This window comes from Lethenteron reissneri, chromosome 54, assembly GCF_015708825.2.
Source record: "Lethenteron reissneri isolate LAM-NWPU_2019-01 chromosome 54, ASM1570882v1, whole genome shotgun sequence".
Lineage (NCBI taxonomy): Eukaryota > Metazoa > Chordata > Hyperoartia > Petromyzontiformes > Petromyzontidae > Lethenteron > Lethenteron reissneri.
In genome coordinates this window covers 11,695,921-11,710,202 of record NC_083832.1, presented here as the reverse complement: position 1 = coordinate 11,710,202, position 14,282 = coordinate 11,695,921, and the positions used below count along the sequence as shown (strand labels likewise).

At 57.4% G+C, this 14,282-nt stretch overlaps 2 protein-coding genes across 4 annotated transcripts; one reads left to right on the top strand and one right to left on the bottom strand.

Annotated features, from left to right (window-relative positions):
• Positions 1 to 287: 287 nt before the first annotated feature.
• Positions 288 to 6,614, top strand: LOC133356541 (pinopsin-like). Of its 3 annotated transcripts, none has more exons than XM_061574106.1 (7): positions 288 to 1,298; positions 2,046 to 2,197; positions 2,645 to 2,837; positions 3,577 to 3,818; positions 3,983 to 4,066; positions 4,736 to 4,981; positions 5,967 to 6,614. In XM_061574106.1, exons 2-7 carry the CDS (start codon positions 2,054 to 2,056, stop codon positions 6,114 to 6,116), a joined length of 1,059 nt encoding a protein of 352 aa, XP_061430090.1. In that variant the 5' UTR covers positions 288 to 1,298; positions 2,046 to 2,053; the 3' UTR covers positions 6,117 to 6,614. The 3 variants fall into 3 exon arrangements, with proteins under 3 accessions (XP_061430090.1, XP_061430088.1, XP_061430089.1); XM_061574104.1 differs by having other exon boundaries at positions 290 to 1,270; XM_061574105.1 differs by having other exon boundaries at positions 292 to 1,256.
• On the bottom strand, positions 6,608 to 13,714 carry LOC133356542 (uncharacterized). The gene is made up of 10 exons (XM_061574107.1): positions 13,580 to 13,714; positions 11,140 to 11,240; positions 9,997 to 10,079; positions 9,618 to 9,679; positions 9,019 to 9,098; positions 8,370 to 8,549; positions 7,830 to 7,959; positions 7,229 to 7,481; positions 6,984 to 7,077; positions 6,608 to 6,777 (listed from the first exon to the last, which is right to left on the bottom strand). The coding sequence occupies exons 1-9, from the start codon at positions 13,619 to 13,621 to the stop codon at positions 7,070 to 7,072; spliced, it is 939 nt and encodes a 312-aa protein (XP_061430091.1). The 5' UTR covers positions 13,622 to 13,714; the 3' UTR covers positions 6,608 to 6,777; positions 6,984 to 7,069.
• Between the last annotated feature and the right edge of the window lie 568 nt (positions 13,715 to 14,282).

The following is a 14,282-nucleotide window of genomic DNA, read 5'->3' as shown; positions in this document are numbered from 1 at the left end:
TCAGTGGCACCCGTGGAGACAAGAGGTAAAGACTGATTTCTTCTTCCCACAACTCTTTCCGTATTATCCAGTCGGTTGCGGAATGGAACCGATAACCGACAGAGGAATCGATTGCTCGAATGATCAGATATGGTTGCTAAGAAGCGACCTGCATTGAAACTTTTTGCAAAGTACAGAAAAATCGCCCGAGCCTACGACACCTTGTCTTCCCCAGCGGTCCTCCATCCAAGTACCAACCAGGCTCAACCCAGCTTGGCTTCTGAGTTCTGGAGCGATACATTCCGGGCCATGTGGTCGCAGACCAAAGGCAAAGCTCGCTTACCTCCTGCCTTGCCTGCCCCGATGAGCGCTCAGCTTTGGTCTTAACTGACATGAGCAATCCGAGTGAGTGCTCTGTAAGAGGCATCAGGACGATACAAATTCCATTTACTAATCAATCCTTTGCGGCAAAATTAATTTTTCCTCCGCCGCTTTTTGATCGGATTCAGGTTTTATGGAGACGGGCGGCACTAAGGGGCCGTGGTAATCCGAAGAGTTCAGCTCCGCACGGGGATCGTGGGGGGAGGGGGCCCTGGGCCCACGGTGCCCCGGAGCTAATCCTGCTGCCCCCTCCTGCACCAACCTGCGTCCTCCTGTTCCTGGCGACGTCTCTTCCACTCACCTCGCCCTCCTACCCCACTCACCTCGCCCTCCTACCCCACTCACCTCGCCCTCCTACCCCACTCACCTCGCCCTCCTACCCCACTCACCTCGCCCTCCTACCCCACTCACCTCGCCCTCCTACCCCACTCACCTCGCCCTCCTACCCCACTCTTCTCTGTGCCAGCTTCTCCACCTGCTCCATCCTCTTTCTGTTCCATCTTTTTCCTCCCTCCTGCTGCCTCTTCCTCCTGCCCCCCCCCCCCTCTTCCTCTAACGCAGTTCTCCCTTCTCGTTTACCTCTCTGACCGACTTCCCTCTCTCGTCTCCCTCCTCCCTCTTCTGTTCCCTCCTGCTCTCTCATCCAGATCCTTCTTCCCATTCCCTCCTCATAATCCATTATCCGCCCTGGCACCTCCCCCCTGTGCCCCCCATTTGTCACCGCTGGGAAACAGATGTAATCACCCGCCCCCCCCCCCGACTCACATCTATGCCGCCACGGTGAGCTCACCACTCACGGCTCACTCCGACCGCAGCGCAGAGCAACGTGGCGTGGACAGCAACACGCCCGGCACCTGTCAGCTCACCTGTCAGCTCACCTGGCGAGAGCACGACTGGTGAGACACACCGGGTGAGAGATACGCCGGGATAGACAATTGGTGAGACTCCCTTCCCGCCTCGTTATCTCAGTGTAGCTGTAGCGAGACACAGACGTCGTCAAAGATATCCCCTCTACTCTCGTCTGTCCTAACCCTCTCCTCTCTCCTAACCGTAGCCCACTCTCTCCTCTCCCTTAACCTTCTTCTGTGCCTGAGATGAAACCTCGGTTATGTTTGGTTGAGCTCTGGTTAGTTCGTCATGACAGCGGTTTCATTAATGCTGCACCGTGAAATACTTGATCCCCCTTCAACCTTGAGCTGGAATTCCTTTCCAGCTCAGCCCCCGCCTGCTTGCCCTTCGCCACATATATAGCGTCTTGTTGTAACAGCTCTCTCGCTGTGCTCTTCCTGGTTCAGCAGTTCCACTGCTGGATTATTTTTCGGCCCGAGGACGACCGCTTGTGTTGCGATCTAAACGTCGTGATATTTTTTTTTCTACCTACGTGACTTCACCGAAATAACCAAAGAGTATGGATTCCTGCAGTCACGAACGATTCAAATCAAGATTGATCCCCCCTTGAACCTTTAATTACATAAATTTCCGCATCTATTGACTCTGGCCACTTTTGCTAGGGCTACGGTTGAGCTAGGGCAGGGGTCAGCAACCTGTGGCTCCCAAGCCGCATGCGGCTCTTGAAGGACTGTTTTGTGACGTCATGTTTGTATGTATGCATTGCGGCTCTTCATTGCAAGAGCCCATCCAGAGACACGAAACTCGCGGCCTCCTCCTCCTCGTCCCCTTCCCAGTGAGGACCATGCAGGAGCAGAGCAGCAGCACGGCGGTGGCGGTGCCCGGCGCGGTGACGCCAGGCCCCACCATCTTCCCCCCCGCCGGCTACAGCTTCCTGGCGGCAATCATGTTCCTCGACGCCAGCCTCTCCATTGTCAACAATACGCTGGTGGGGCTGGCGCGATGATGAGGGGGAGGGTGCGGTGAGGGGTCGTGAGGGGTGGCGAGCAGGTAGTGAGCAGGTGGCGAGGGGGTGGTTGTGGTGATGGGGACCCAGTAAACATGCAACATTGGGCCAACGTTGGCATTTGGTTGGAACCGTTGGCCCAAAATTCCATGTTTACTGGGGAGGAGTTGATGGTGACCGTAAGGAGGTCGTGATGATGGTGAAGACGTGGTGATGATGGTGAACAGGCGGTGGTGATGATGTGGATGTCGCAGTGGTGATGCAGATGAGGTCATGGTGATGGTGGAGTGGTGAGGAAGATGAGGTCGTGGTGATGGTGAGGACGTGGTGATTGTGAGGACGTGGTGGCGTGGAGAGGTGTCAGTGATGGTGAACAGGCGACGGTGGAGGTGATGGTGAGTGAGGAGGTTGTGGCGACGGCGTTTTCAGGTGATCGTGATCACCTGCCGTTACCCGTCCCTGCGAAGCCCGCTGAACGCGCTCATCCTCAGCATGTGCGTGTCGGATCTGCTCATGTCTCTGTGCGGCACCACCATTGCCATGGTCTCCAACTTCCATGGCTCTCTGCGCCACATCGGCCACGCCGGCTGCGTCTTCCAGGGATTCTCGGTCAACTACTTCGGTGAGACCGGCTGGGGGGGGGGGGGGGCAGTGTAAGAGAAGACTGGGGTCACAGGGGGGTTCGGCAGAGAGGTGCAGGAGTCAATGCGATAGAAGTTCAACATACAGACATTACACACAAGGGGGATGAGGGCACCAGGAGGTTCTGTTCCAGACAGAAGCAGGAAGTGACCTTTTCCAGTCCTCTGCCCAATGCCAGGTCCTTGGCTCCACCTCCCTGCACCACCTTGCCTGCCCCATCTGGAGGTTTCCTCTTCGCCCTTCTCTCGTTCCGCCTCTCGTCCTCGTTCCTGACATCCCCGAGGCTTGCAGAACTTTCCGCATCGAGGTCCCAGCTCTGAGAAGAACGCGGCCAAACCACGTCGTTCGGCAACCACACTTCTCACGTCCTGAACCTGCTCCACGGCTTACTCGTTTCTATCTCTCTCCATCCAACTGGCAGTCTCCATTCGGGACCCACAACTCACGTGGATCGACTGCAGTCCAAGAGTCCAAAGTTTCTGAAATCATAACACGGGGGTTTCCCACCTTCACGAGGCTCGATGTGGTGGCGCCCAATATTTTTCAATGGTGCCGAGTGATCAGCTGCCCGTGGTGGACACCGCTGCTGGTGAATGCTAGCAGCATTCACCAGCGCAAGTTCTACCGAGCAACCCCCGTGGCTCCTGCGCTACTTCCCCGTGTCTCCCTCCCCCAGGCTGCGTGTCCCTCACTCTGCTCCCCGTGTCTCCCTCCCCCAGGCTGCGTGTCCCTCTGGTCCCTCACTCTGCTGGCCTACGAGCGGCGCCTGGTGGTGACCCACGGCTGCTCGATGAGGGGCGGGTGGCCCCGTGCCCGCCGAGGCCTGGCCTTCGTGTGGACCTTCTGCCTCGTGTGGGCCGTGGCGCCGCTGCTCGGATGGAGCGCCTACGGGCCAGAGGGCGTTCAGACGTCCTGCTCCATTGCCTGGGAGCGGCGCTCACTCAGCAACTACACGTACCTGGTGTGTGGGGGGGGGGGGAAGAGTGGGTGGGGGCAGCAAGGTGGGGTGCTTTGGGAAAGTAGAACATGGGGAAAGCACAGGTGGAGTAATGGGGAAGCAGTGGGGAAGCACAGGTGTAGTATTGGGGAAGTAGTAAAGTAGTACCCACCCGTGTGTATTCTCAGGTTTCGTACTTCCTGGCATGCTTCGTGATCCCGGTCTCCATCATCGTCTTCTCATACGGAAACGTGCTCTGCTCCTTGCACACGGTAATCCACCCCCCCCTCTTCCCAAGGACCCCAACACAGCCCTCCCCCTCACACACCTCCACTATGGATAACATCCAATGCGGCAACTGCCGAACGTGGAGGAGCTATAGTCGGGCGTGGTGGCGTCCTACGCCTGTGATCCGTCAACCCTTTTGAAAAACCTTCCCCCACTCCCCCCGCCAAATGTTATCCCGATTTGTGCTCGCGGTGTCGATATGGAGAGCCCATCGGGAGCTCTCGCAGAGCAGCGAGAGGCGCTGCGTCCCAGCGGCGCGTCCCAGCCTCCCGTGGTCCTTGGGCCACTGTGTGGGCCACGCCGCCTCCGTGAGCAGTGGCCCATGGAACTGTTCCAGAATTTGACCCGCTGAAGGTCTGCCACTGCTTCCCTGGTCCAGAGAGAACGCAAGTGGACATCACAGAGCTACGTCTCTCAAAAATCTCTGGTGCAAATGGTTGTGATAGTAAAACTCTCTCACCTGCCCTGCATATGGATATTTTTTTAGTAAAACTGAGTGCGGAATCAACTTTAATGTGCCGTCATTGTGTTTTTGTGCAGTCATTTATGACCGGGCTTGGGTCAGAGGGAGGTGACTCCCAGACCTTGCTCCCCCCCGCACCCTCCCCTCCCCTGTTTAAAGCCCCCACCCCCCTCTGCCGTGTCCGCGCCAGTTGAACAAGAAGATTAAGCGCGTGGGCGGCCACCCAGACCCGCGGGAGGAGATGCGTGCCGCGGTGATGGTGCTGGCCATGGTGGGCGCGTTCATGGCGTGCTGGTTGCCCTACACGGTGCTGGCGCTCTGCGTGGTGCTCTCACCCGGCACGCAGATTCCACCGCTGGTGGCAACGCTGCCCATGTACTTCGCCAAAACGAGCCCCATCTACAACCCCATCATCTACTTCTTCCTCAACCGCCAAGTGAGCTCTGCATCAAACCACACAAAGTAGTGCATTTTGTTCAGCCGGGCGGGAACTCAAGAGAAACCTGGGTAGTGCCTTTGGTATCGGAGCTGTTGCATCACGGAGGGTGCCATAAAGAACCAAGGTGACACCGTGTTTCACAGACACGGTTGGCAGTAGTTTCGCAGTTGGGGGGGGGGGGCAATGTTGTTTGTGTGTTCTCACAATTATAATATTACTGCAAATTTGGACCATTCTATTTTATTCCTGCGTATGGCAATATCCAATTCGTTACTAGTACACAACATTTACAAATCCACATTTACAATCCGAGTTCTCCAACACACCGTTACGCTGTACTAGTAACGAATTGGCACGTTCTGTTTAGCGACAAACTTTAATAATTGGCTGTGTCGGGTGGCGGCGGGTTTAACGACACATTTATATATTTACGCGATCTAACCCACAAAACCTCTATTATGGATATTGGTCGTGCGAGCCGACTACGTGTATGGCAACATGTTCAGCAGATTGTTGCCAACGTCGGGGTCTGCTGTCCACGACGAGAGGGCTTCAGGAGCGAGGGCTCGTGTCGTTTTGCGAACCCTCCCTGTGGGACGTTGTTAATTCGAATCGAGATGTTTTGACTGTGACGCTGGCATATGAGGCCTGCTCATTTTAAAACACCACGTGATCTTGAAAGTCCACTGTGAGCCAGACGGTTAACGTCCCCGCAGTATCGACGAGGGCGTTGCGGTGCCATCGGCCCCCAAGAGGCTCGTCGGTGTTAAACAATCACCAGACTAGCCAGGGTCGCCACTGCCCCTCAAGAGGCTCATCTGCCTTCAGGTGCAGTCACTCCCAAACCAGGGCTCCTACACCTCGACACCAGAGCTCCGTTTAGCCATCGCTCTCAGCAACACCAGCTCGCGATATCTGAACCTCCCCCCCACCATTTCACCCGCGGGGTGCTCACTGCGGTCGTCCCTTGGTCTCTGCGCAGTTCCGCGCCTGCGCCGTCGAGTTTGTGACGTGCGGCGCCGTGAAGCTCAACGAGCCCAAGGACGAAAGTGCCGCACCGCCGCCGCCTGCCGACACCGCTGAGCCGCCGGGCCCAACGCCCCCGCGGCACAACCAGGTCAGCCCGGCCTGAGGCTGGCGACCCCCGGGCGGCAACGGGTTAGAGATACAGTAGAGGAGTTAGACCTCCGAAGGATTTGGACCGCAGGGTCACAATGCTCTCCGATATGACGCCACACGTTCCACTCATTGAGGACCGAATAGGCCAGATTAGTGAACATCTGTAGAAAACCAGTTACACCCAGTGCATAAATACTACACTGGGCGTGGGCGGTGATCGCTCAGGGTAGATACTTGAAGGTCGGATATAAGACGTTGTACTGTATATGATTTAACCTCCCCTCCATCAAGTATGTCGTTACATTATACATCGCTTCTGACCCTGGGGTACAAATGCCACTAGTCAAAATACTCTCTCTGTCACCGGCGGCAGTAGCAGCAGCACTTTGACAGCCGTAGTAAGAGTGCAGTAGAGGCTGAGCACCATGCACACACGCATGCACATACAAACACACACACATACAAACACACACACACATACAAACACGCACACAGACAGGCGCCTTCATGTTCACGCACAGATTTATTAGTGAGCGGCAGCGAGGATGGTACCGATACGGCACGGGGAAAGTGGCGACTCCCTCCGGTGTGAGAGGAAGGGGCGACTCACAGCCCAGCCCCCTCGGCCAGCGTAGTCACCCAGGAGTTGGAGTCGCGCTTTATCTTCTCAAACTCTGGGGGACGGGGGCGGAAGTGGGGGGACGTCGTGAGTGGTCGTAGCACCAGGAGACAATAAACGCACCCCTGCAGACAGCGCTGTGCATCACTGCTGCGTGTGTTTCACGGATTGTGCGTCATTTAGAGTGTCGCCGCTGCATGTCACTTGCTTGTCTCTCGCGTGCCGACGAGTGCGTCAGTGCCGCGCGTGCCGCTGTCTTACCCGCGCTGTGCTCCGTGCGCTGAGCCCTCCGTGTGTCGTGCATGGCGTGGATCTCGCGGCACTCGGACAATATCCGCGCTTGCGCGTCAGCCGCCTGCTCCACCGCCATCAACACCATCAACACCATCAGCCACGGCACCAATATCAACATCATCACCACGAGTGCCACCATTAGCCACCGTTACGGCCGGCACCATTGGGAGCCCAAGCTGCAATAGACGATTGGTGCCAGCGCTCCTCCTCACCTGCGCCAGCGAGCCCAGGTGCGCGTGCAGCTCGTGCAGCAGGGGGCCCAGGCGGGAGGGCACTGGCGGGGGGCGAGCGGCCGCAGACCGGCGGCGCCGGCAGGCGGAGCTCGCCCTCGCTCAGCGAGCAGAACTCGGCGGCGAGACGCTGACAGTCGCGCAGGGCGAGGGACAAGGCCTGCAGGGTGGCCTCCTGTGTCGCCCCCTCCTGGACCCCAGGAGGCACGGTGTGCGATGGTGCAGCTTGCCTGGCCTTCACAAGGGAACAATGACAAAGATCCCCCGTTTAGCATTTACACAGACAGTGGGGCAAGCGTTGTTAGCGAGCGCCTATGAAGGCCGGCGCAGCGCACGAGGGTGGCTAGAACCCACCCTACCGCTTTTGTCTCCCTCGTCGCTTTATTTACACACCACACCGGGTACTCATTTGAGACCGAGTTGACCTAGGGGAGGCCCAGGACCGGTTTATATATTCTTCACCAATGTTGGTCTTCACCGATGTTGGAATCAGACTAGAGTCACTGTGTTTGTAGCACAGCGCGCTCACCACTAACGCGCAGCCACAGACACATGCACACATCTCTGTGCACCCACACGGCACCTGCAGCTGCTGCTGCAGCTGTCGTTGCAGCTGCGTCAGTGCCCGCGTCTCCTCCTCCCGCTCCTGCTGCAGGGCGTCTCTCCGCTGCTGCAGGTCCTGCAGCTGTTCCTCCTCTTCATCTTGCTGCTGCCTGCGGAAGAAGTTCACACACTACATTGAAGTCCACGTTGCATTTGCGATGACGCGGCCCAGCAGTAGCACGTTCGCCGCTTGTCGCAGAGGCCTACGGTTCGAATCCAGCGGCCGCGCTGGTTATTACTAAAAGTTGACGTTAAAGAGCCCGTGACGCCATTCACAAGAGTAGGCCGCTGTGTGCTGGCATCACGGTTAAAATTAGAAGAATCGCACCACAAATCACTCAATATGTTCCAACTATCGCCCCCGTACTGCGATAACTTGGCGGAACCCTCCTACAGATGAGTCATGAGTCAGTGGTGGCTGTTCTGGGTAAACAAGAGCAAGAATAATAACATTAATGTGGTATTGTACTATGCGAGACCGTGGTGGTGGTGAAGTCACTGCGACCTGTGCGACGCTCACTGCAGCGTGCCGAGTGTGGTGCCGCCACCGCCACCACGATGCTCCAGCAAGGGGGGCAGCCCCAGTGTCATCGAGCGCCCAGTCGCCAGCGCCCCCAGCAGCTGCCCGGTGCTCAGCTCCGCCGTGAACCAGCGTGACGCCAATACATGGCTCTGCAGGGCAGAGTCCTCGCCCGTGGCACTGCAACGACGTGGGGAGGAGAGCATGGAGAGGGGCAGGATGATTGAGGGAGGCGGAGGAAGACACGGAGATGAGGATGGCACGGGGAGGAGGAGGATGAGGGCATGGGGAGGAGAACGTGACAAGAAGGTTGACATGGGGAGGAGCAGGACATGGGCAGGACAGAGGGGGGGGGGGGGGGGTGAAAGAAGATACCAGGGAACACATCTTAATCAGACACAACACATTTAGGAGCGACAGGTACAGGGACAAGTGAATACACTAGTAGGGGAAAACATAGCAAGGGAATGCCACAAGGAGAGACACGGGAAGAGAGATACACAGGGAGACACGGATAGAGACACGGGGAGAGAGACACAAGGGAGACACGGATAGAGACACGGGGAGAGAGACACACAGGGAGACACGGATAGAGACACTGGGAGAGAGACACAGGGAGACACGGAGAGAGACACGGGAAGGAACACACCTCTCTGCGCGCTCCTTGCTGTGGATGAGCTGCAGCAGTCGCCTGTAGAGTTCCTGCTGCCAAGATACATCAGCTGTGCCCTGGAATTAGAGAGCACACACTTTACACAAATATCACCCGTATAGCCTTCACAGGCATTTAGGGCAAGTGCCGTTAACGAACATCTATGAAGGCCGGCACGACGCACGAGGGGGTGCTGATGTTTACACACAGCACCAGGTATTCATTAAGGCTGAGTTGACCTCGAGGCCCAGGACTGGTTCAGATATTCGTAACCGATGTGGGCCGTGAGTGGGGATCGAACGCGGGTCACTGGATTCATAGTACATTGCTCTATCCATACTGTGTGCGGTGTAGTGCGGTGTGTGTGTGTGGTGTAGTGTGGTGTGTGTAGTGTAGTGCAGTGTGTGTGTGGTGTGGTGTAGTGTGGTGTGTGTAGTGTAGTGCGGTGTGTGTGTGTGGTGTAGTGTGGTGTGTGTAGAGTAGTGCGGTGTGTGTGTGTGGTGTAGTGTGGTGTGTGTAGTGTAGTGCGGTGTGTGTGTGTGTGGTGTAGTGTGGTGTGTGTAGTGTAATGCGGTGTGCGCCGGATGGGTTCTCACCGAGACGCTCTCCACGTCGTCACCGGCACAAAGTCCCAAGAGCTCGCCGAACCCGGCCAGCTCTGAGACGCGGCAGAGCAAGCCGATGGTTACCACCAACAAAACAACACCGAGATCAGCAGCTAACATGGCCTCTGCTTGGCGAGGCCGTTGAGGCTGGGGAGGTAATGTTGGTAAGGATGGAGTAGTGAAAGTGGTGAGGGCTATAAAGATAATGGTGGAGTGGTGAGATGACGTAGTGAGTGATCAGCATGGTGAAATGGAGTGGTAAGGATGGGGTGATGAGGACGGGGTGGCAAGCACAGTATGGAGTGGTGAGGATGGAGTGATGAGGATGAGGTGGTGAAGGGAAGTTCGATGCCCTCAGGGCTCCACTCACGCCGGAGTCTGGGGTCAGAGGTCGGCGTGGAGGGGACAGCAATGGGCAGCAGATCAATCTTCTCCCGGAACTTTCTGTGAATCCTGGGTTTGGGGTCAGGAGTCACAAGTGCAGAAATCATGGGATCAGAGGTCAACGCCAACAAACTCGTCTACTCGGCCTCAGGCTTCACCTATAACCATAATCCTCACCATTCCATCCTCACCAACCCCAGCACTGACCAGCATGCTTAGCATGGCAGATGCGACATCGCCCCCTGAAGCCACGTGACTACTGGGTCAGTGGTGAGGATGGAGTGTGGAGTGGTGAGGATGGAGTGGTGAGGTGGGTGAGGATGGAGGAGTGAGGATGAAGTGAATGGCAGATACGACATCACCTCCTTAAGCCACATGATGTGGTCAGTGGTGAGGATGAAGTGGATGGAGTTATGAGGATGGTGTGAATGGAGTGGTGAAGATGGAGTGGTGAGGTGGGTGAGGATGGTGTGAATGGAGTGGTGAAGATGGAGGTGGTGAGGTGGGTGAGGATGGTGTGAATGGAGTGGTGAAGATGGAGTGGTGAGGTGGGTGAGGATGGTGTGAATGGAGTGGTGAGGATGGAGTGGTGAGGTGGGTGAGGATGGTGTGAATGGAGTGGTGAGGATGGAGTGGTGAGGTGGGTGAGGATGGTGTGAATGTAGTGGTGAAGATGGAGGTGGTGAGGTGGGTGAGGATGGTGTGAATGTAGTGGTGAGGATGGAGTGGTGAGGTGGGTGAGGATGGTGTGAATGGAGTGGTGAAGATGGAAGGTGGTGAGGTGGGTGAGGATGGTGTGAATGTAGTGGTGAAGATGGAGGTGGTGAGGTGGGTGAGGATGGTGTGAATGTAGTGGTGAGGATGGAGTGGTGAGGTGGGTGAGGATGGTGTGAATGGAGTGGTGAGGATGGAGTGGTGAGGTGGGTGAGGATGGTGTGAATGTAGTGGTGAAGATGGAGGTGGTGAGGTGGGTGAGGATGGTGTGAATGGAGTGGTGAAGATGGAGGTGGTGAGGTGGGTGAGGATGGTGTGAATGTAGTGGTGAAGATGGAGTGGTGAGGTGGGTGAGGATGGTGTGAATGTAGTGGTGAGGATGGAGGTGATGAGGATGGTAGCCTCACGGTTTCACCTGCAGAACAGGAACTGCAAGAGGCGGGTGCGGATTTCGCTGGGAGTGAAGAGCAGAGACTCGTCCCCATCCCAGCCCTGTAGCAGCGGGCAGTCAAGGGCCTGGGGGGCACGGGGAGACACACGGAGATGGAGACAAGGGCACATGGGAAAGACAGACACTGGGACATGGAGACACACACACGTGGAGACGGGGACCTGGGGACAGGGGCCTCTGAAATTAAATTTATCTGAATCTGGGTCACCGCTTCTGAACCTGGTAAACCTGGTAAGAATAAAAAAAATATCTTATATATTTTTAAGTGATTTGTTTATCTTTCCTATAATTTCATATACTCCTATCGTGTTTTGTATTGTTGTTGTAACGTTCTGACCAGCCCCTACTGGACATCTGTGAATAATAGCTTTATAGCTTCGACATCATGGGACCAATACTTGTGGTCAGAATGCAAACAAAAACATACTCTGATAATATATGGCATTGTCTTCGAAACTGATTGGTCCACACCAGAGACAACTTTCTTTTGAGCCTCGTCTCAAACGGTGTTAGCTGTCCCTTCACACTCACAACTGACTCCCCTGTCATTACCTCCCGTAGCCACCAGTCCAATCACACCGCATGCAGGCTCTATTGTCATATACATTTGTACGTGTTTGGGTGATTTCTTTACCTTGATTTGAAGCTTTCGTGACTGCAGGAATCAATACTCGTTGGTTCTTTCAATCGCAAACAAGAGACCGCCTCACCTGAAGACGGTCGCTTGCGTTGCGATCGAAACGTCGCGATCTATTATTATTCTAGCTACGTGACTTTAGCGAAAGAAGCAAAGAGTATGATTTGTCTACCTTTGTACTTGGCACGACTATCAAATTGCATTTTTGTTGTTGTAATGTTCTTACCCGCCCCTACTAGATAATTGATTCCTCCTCCTGCAGTCTAAATACAGATTCAGATTCTACTTCACAAACCTCTGCTGCCCCCCCCCCCCAATTCTGTTGTAGAAATTCACGGTTCGATTTCGGCGGCTGCCCCGGTTAATACTGCGGTGAATGACAGCGGACGTTAAACGATCCCCTGGGGCCACTCTCAAGAGAGTTGGGCCGTCGTGCGCAGAGTCGAGGTTTGCCAAACTCGCAAAATAAACCCGCAAGAATGATTCTAATGATTCTAATGGGGATGACGCAGCAGCAGCAGCGAGTGTCGCCCTCCCCGCCTCACGCCGACCCCTGCCGGGCTCAAGGTGACGCTCGCTAATGACTCCAAACCCACTCCTGTCAACCCCTTGTCAGTGCCCTACCTCGTTACAGACCAATTCAGACATTATTGGTCACACCGTGCCCTTATACATCTCAATGATCATCCTACAAAGTGCCATCGCAAGGGAGAAACACAAACAAATAGACACAAACATTGATGTTGTTGTTGCCCGCATGAAACGGCTGTACGCCGTATGGACCTGGAAACTCAACTCCCTGCACACGAATACGGGATAGTGAGCCGTGCGGGTGGACGCGGTGTGCCCACCCCGGGGCCTCCAGCGCGCTCCACCCGGGCAGACAAAACAACCCCGAGCCCTGCCCCCCCCCCCCTCTCTCGTGCCCCCCCTCTCCGTGCCCCCCCCCCTCTCTCGTGCCCCCCCTGCCCAACCCCCCCTCTCACCCCGTGCCCCCCCCCTCTCTGCCCCCCCCCCTCTCTCGTGCCCCCACCCTGTGCCCCCCACCCCGCCTCTCTCGTGCCCCCCCACCCCCCCCTCTCTCGTGCCCCCCACCCCCCCCCCTCTCTCGTGCCCCCCACCCCCCCTCTCTCGTGCCCCCACCCCCCCTCTCTCGTGCCCCCACCCCGTGCCCCCCACCCGCCTCTCTCGTGCCCCCCACCCCGCCTCTCTCGTGCCCCCCACCCCCCCTCTCTCGTGCCCCCCACCCCGTGCCCCCCACCCCGCCTCTCTCGTGCCCCCACCCCGCCTCTCTCGTGCCCCCCACCCCCCCTCTCTCGTGCCCCCCAACCCCCCCTCTCTCGTGCCCCCACCCTGTGCCCCCCACCCCGCCTCTCTCGTGCCCCCCACCCCCCCTCTCTCGTGCCCCCCACCCCCCCCTCTCTCGTGCCCCCCACCCCCCCTCTCTCGTGCCCCCACCCCCCCTCTCTCGTGCCCCCACCCCGTGCCCCCCACCCCGCCTCTCTCGTGCCCCCCACCCCGCCTCTCTCGTGCCCCCCACCCCCCCTCTCTCGTGCCCCCCACCCCCCCTCTCTCGTGCCCCCACCCCGTGCCCCCCACCCCGCCTCTCTCGTGCCCCCCACCCCGCCTCTCTCGTGCCCCCCACCCCCCCTCTCTCGTGCCCCCCACCCCCCCTCTCTCGTGCCCCCCACCCCCCCCTCTCTCGTGCCCCCCACCCCCCCTCTCTCGTGCCCCCACCCCGCCTCTCTCGTGCCCCCCACCCCGTACCTCGATCTCGTCTCGTATCGCGCCTCCCACCTCTCCCTCCATGGCGCCGCTGCCGCCGCTGCGAGCGGCGCGCGCGTCGCTCAAATAAACGCGGGAAACTCGCGGTGCGTGGAAGAGTCGACATGCAGAGCGGCTTTCCTCTTCCCCTCGCCTTCGTTGCCCTGCCAACGCGGACTGTTGTATTTCAACCTAAACCCCGCGGTACCGTGTCAGACAACCCCCACACTGGGTGGCTGCACTCCCCACTGCAGTTATTTTTTCCCTGTTGCAGCACGCGGTGCAGCGGTAACACATTTAGCGCGGTGCATGCTTGCGTCGGAGGCCAGCTACGCGGCGACGTCATTTTTCACAATTGAAATCTGGTGACGTAACCGCACGGGCGCCGTCATTCAACTGGGTGACGTCACCCAGTGGATGGCGTCACTACAGCAGGTGCTGTCAATAGACTCGATGACGTCACCACCTCTTGTCATCATCAGCCATGGTCACTCCACTGCTGGATGAGGGACTCGAGCCGTCAGCGTCCTTCACAAGCTGCCCAGCGACATCGCTCCATCTCCACAGCGGAGGAGGGCCCCTGGGGCCTCCCCTCACTTGACTGACAATTCGTCAGTTACGTGCTTTGGCAAAGGGCCATTGCCTGAAACGTTGCCTATGGTATATCTTTCCTATTTGAGGGAGCGTTATTGACGAACATCTTTAG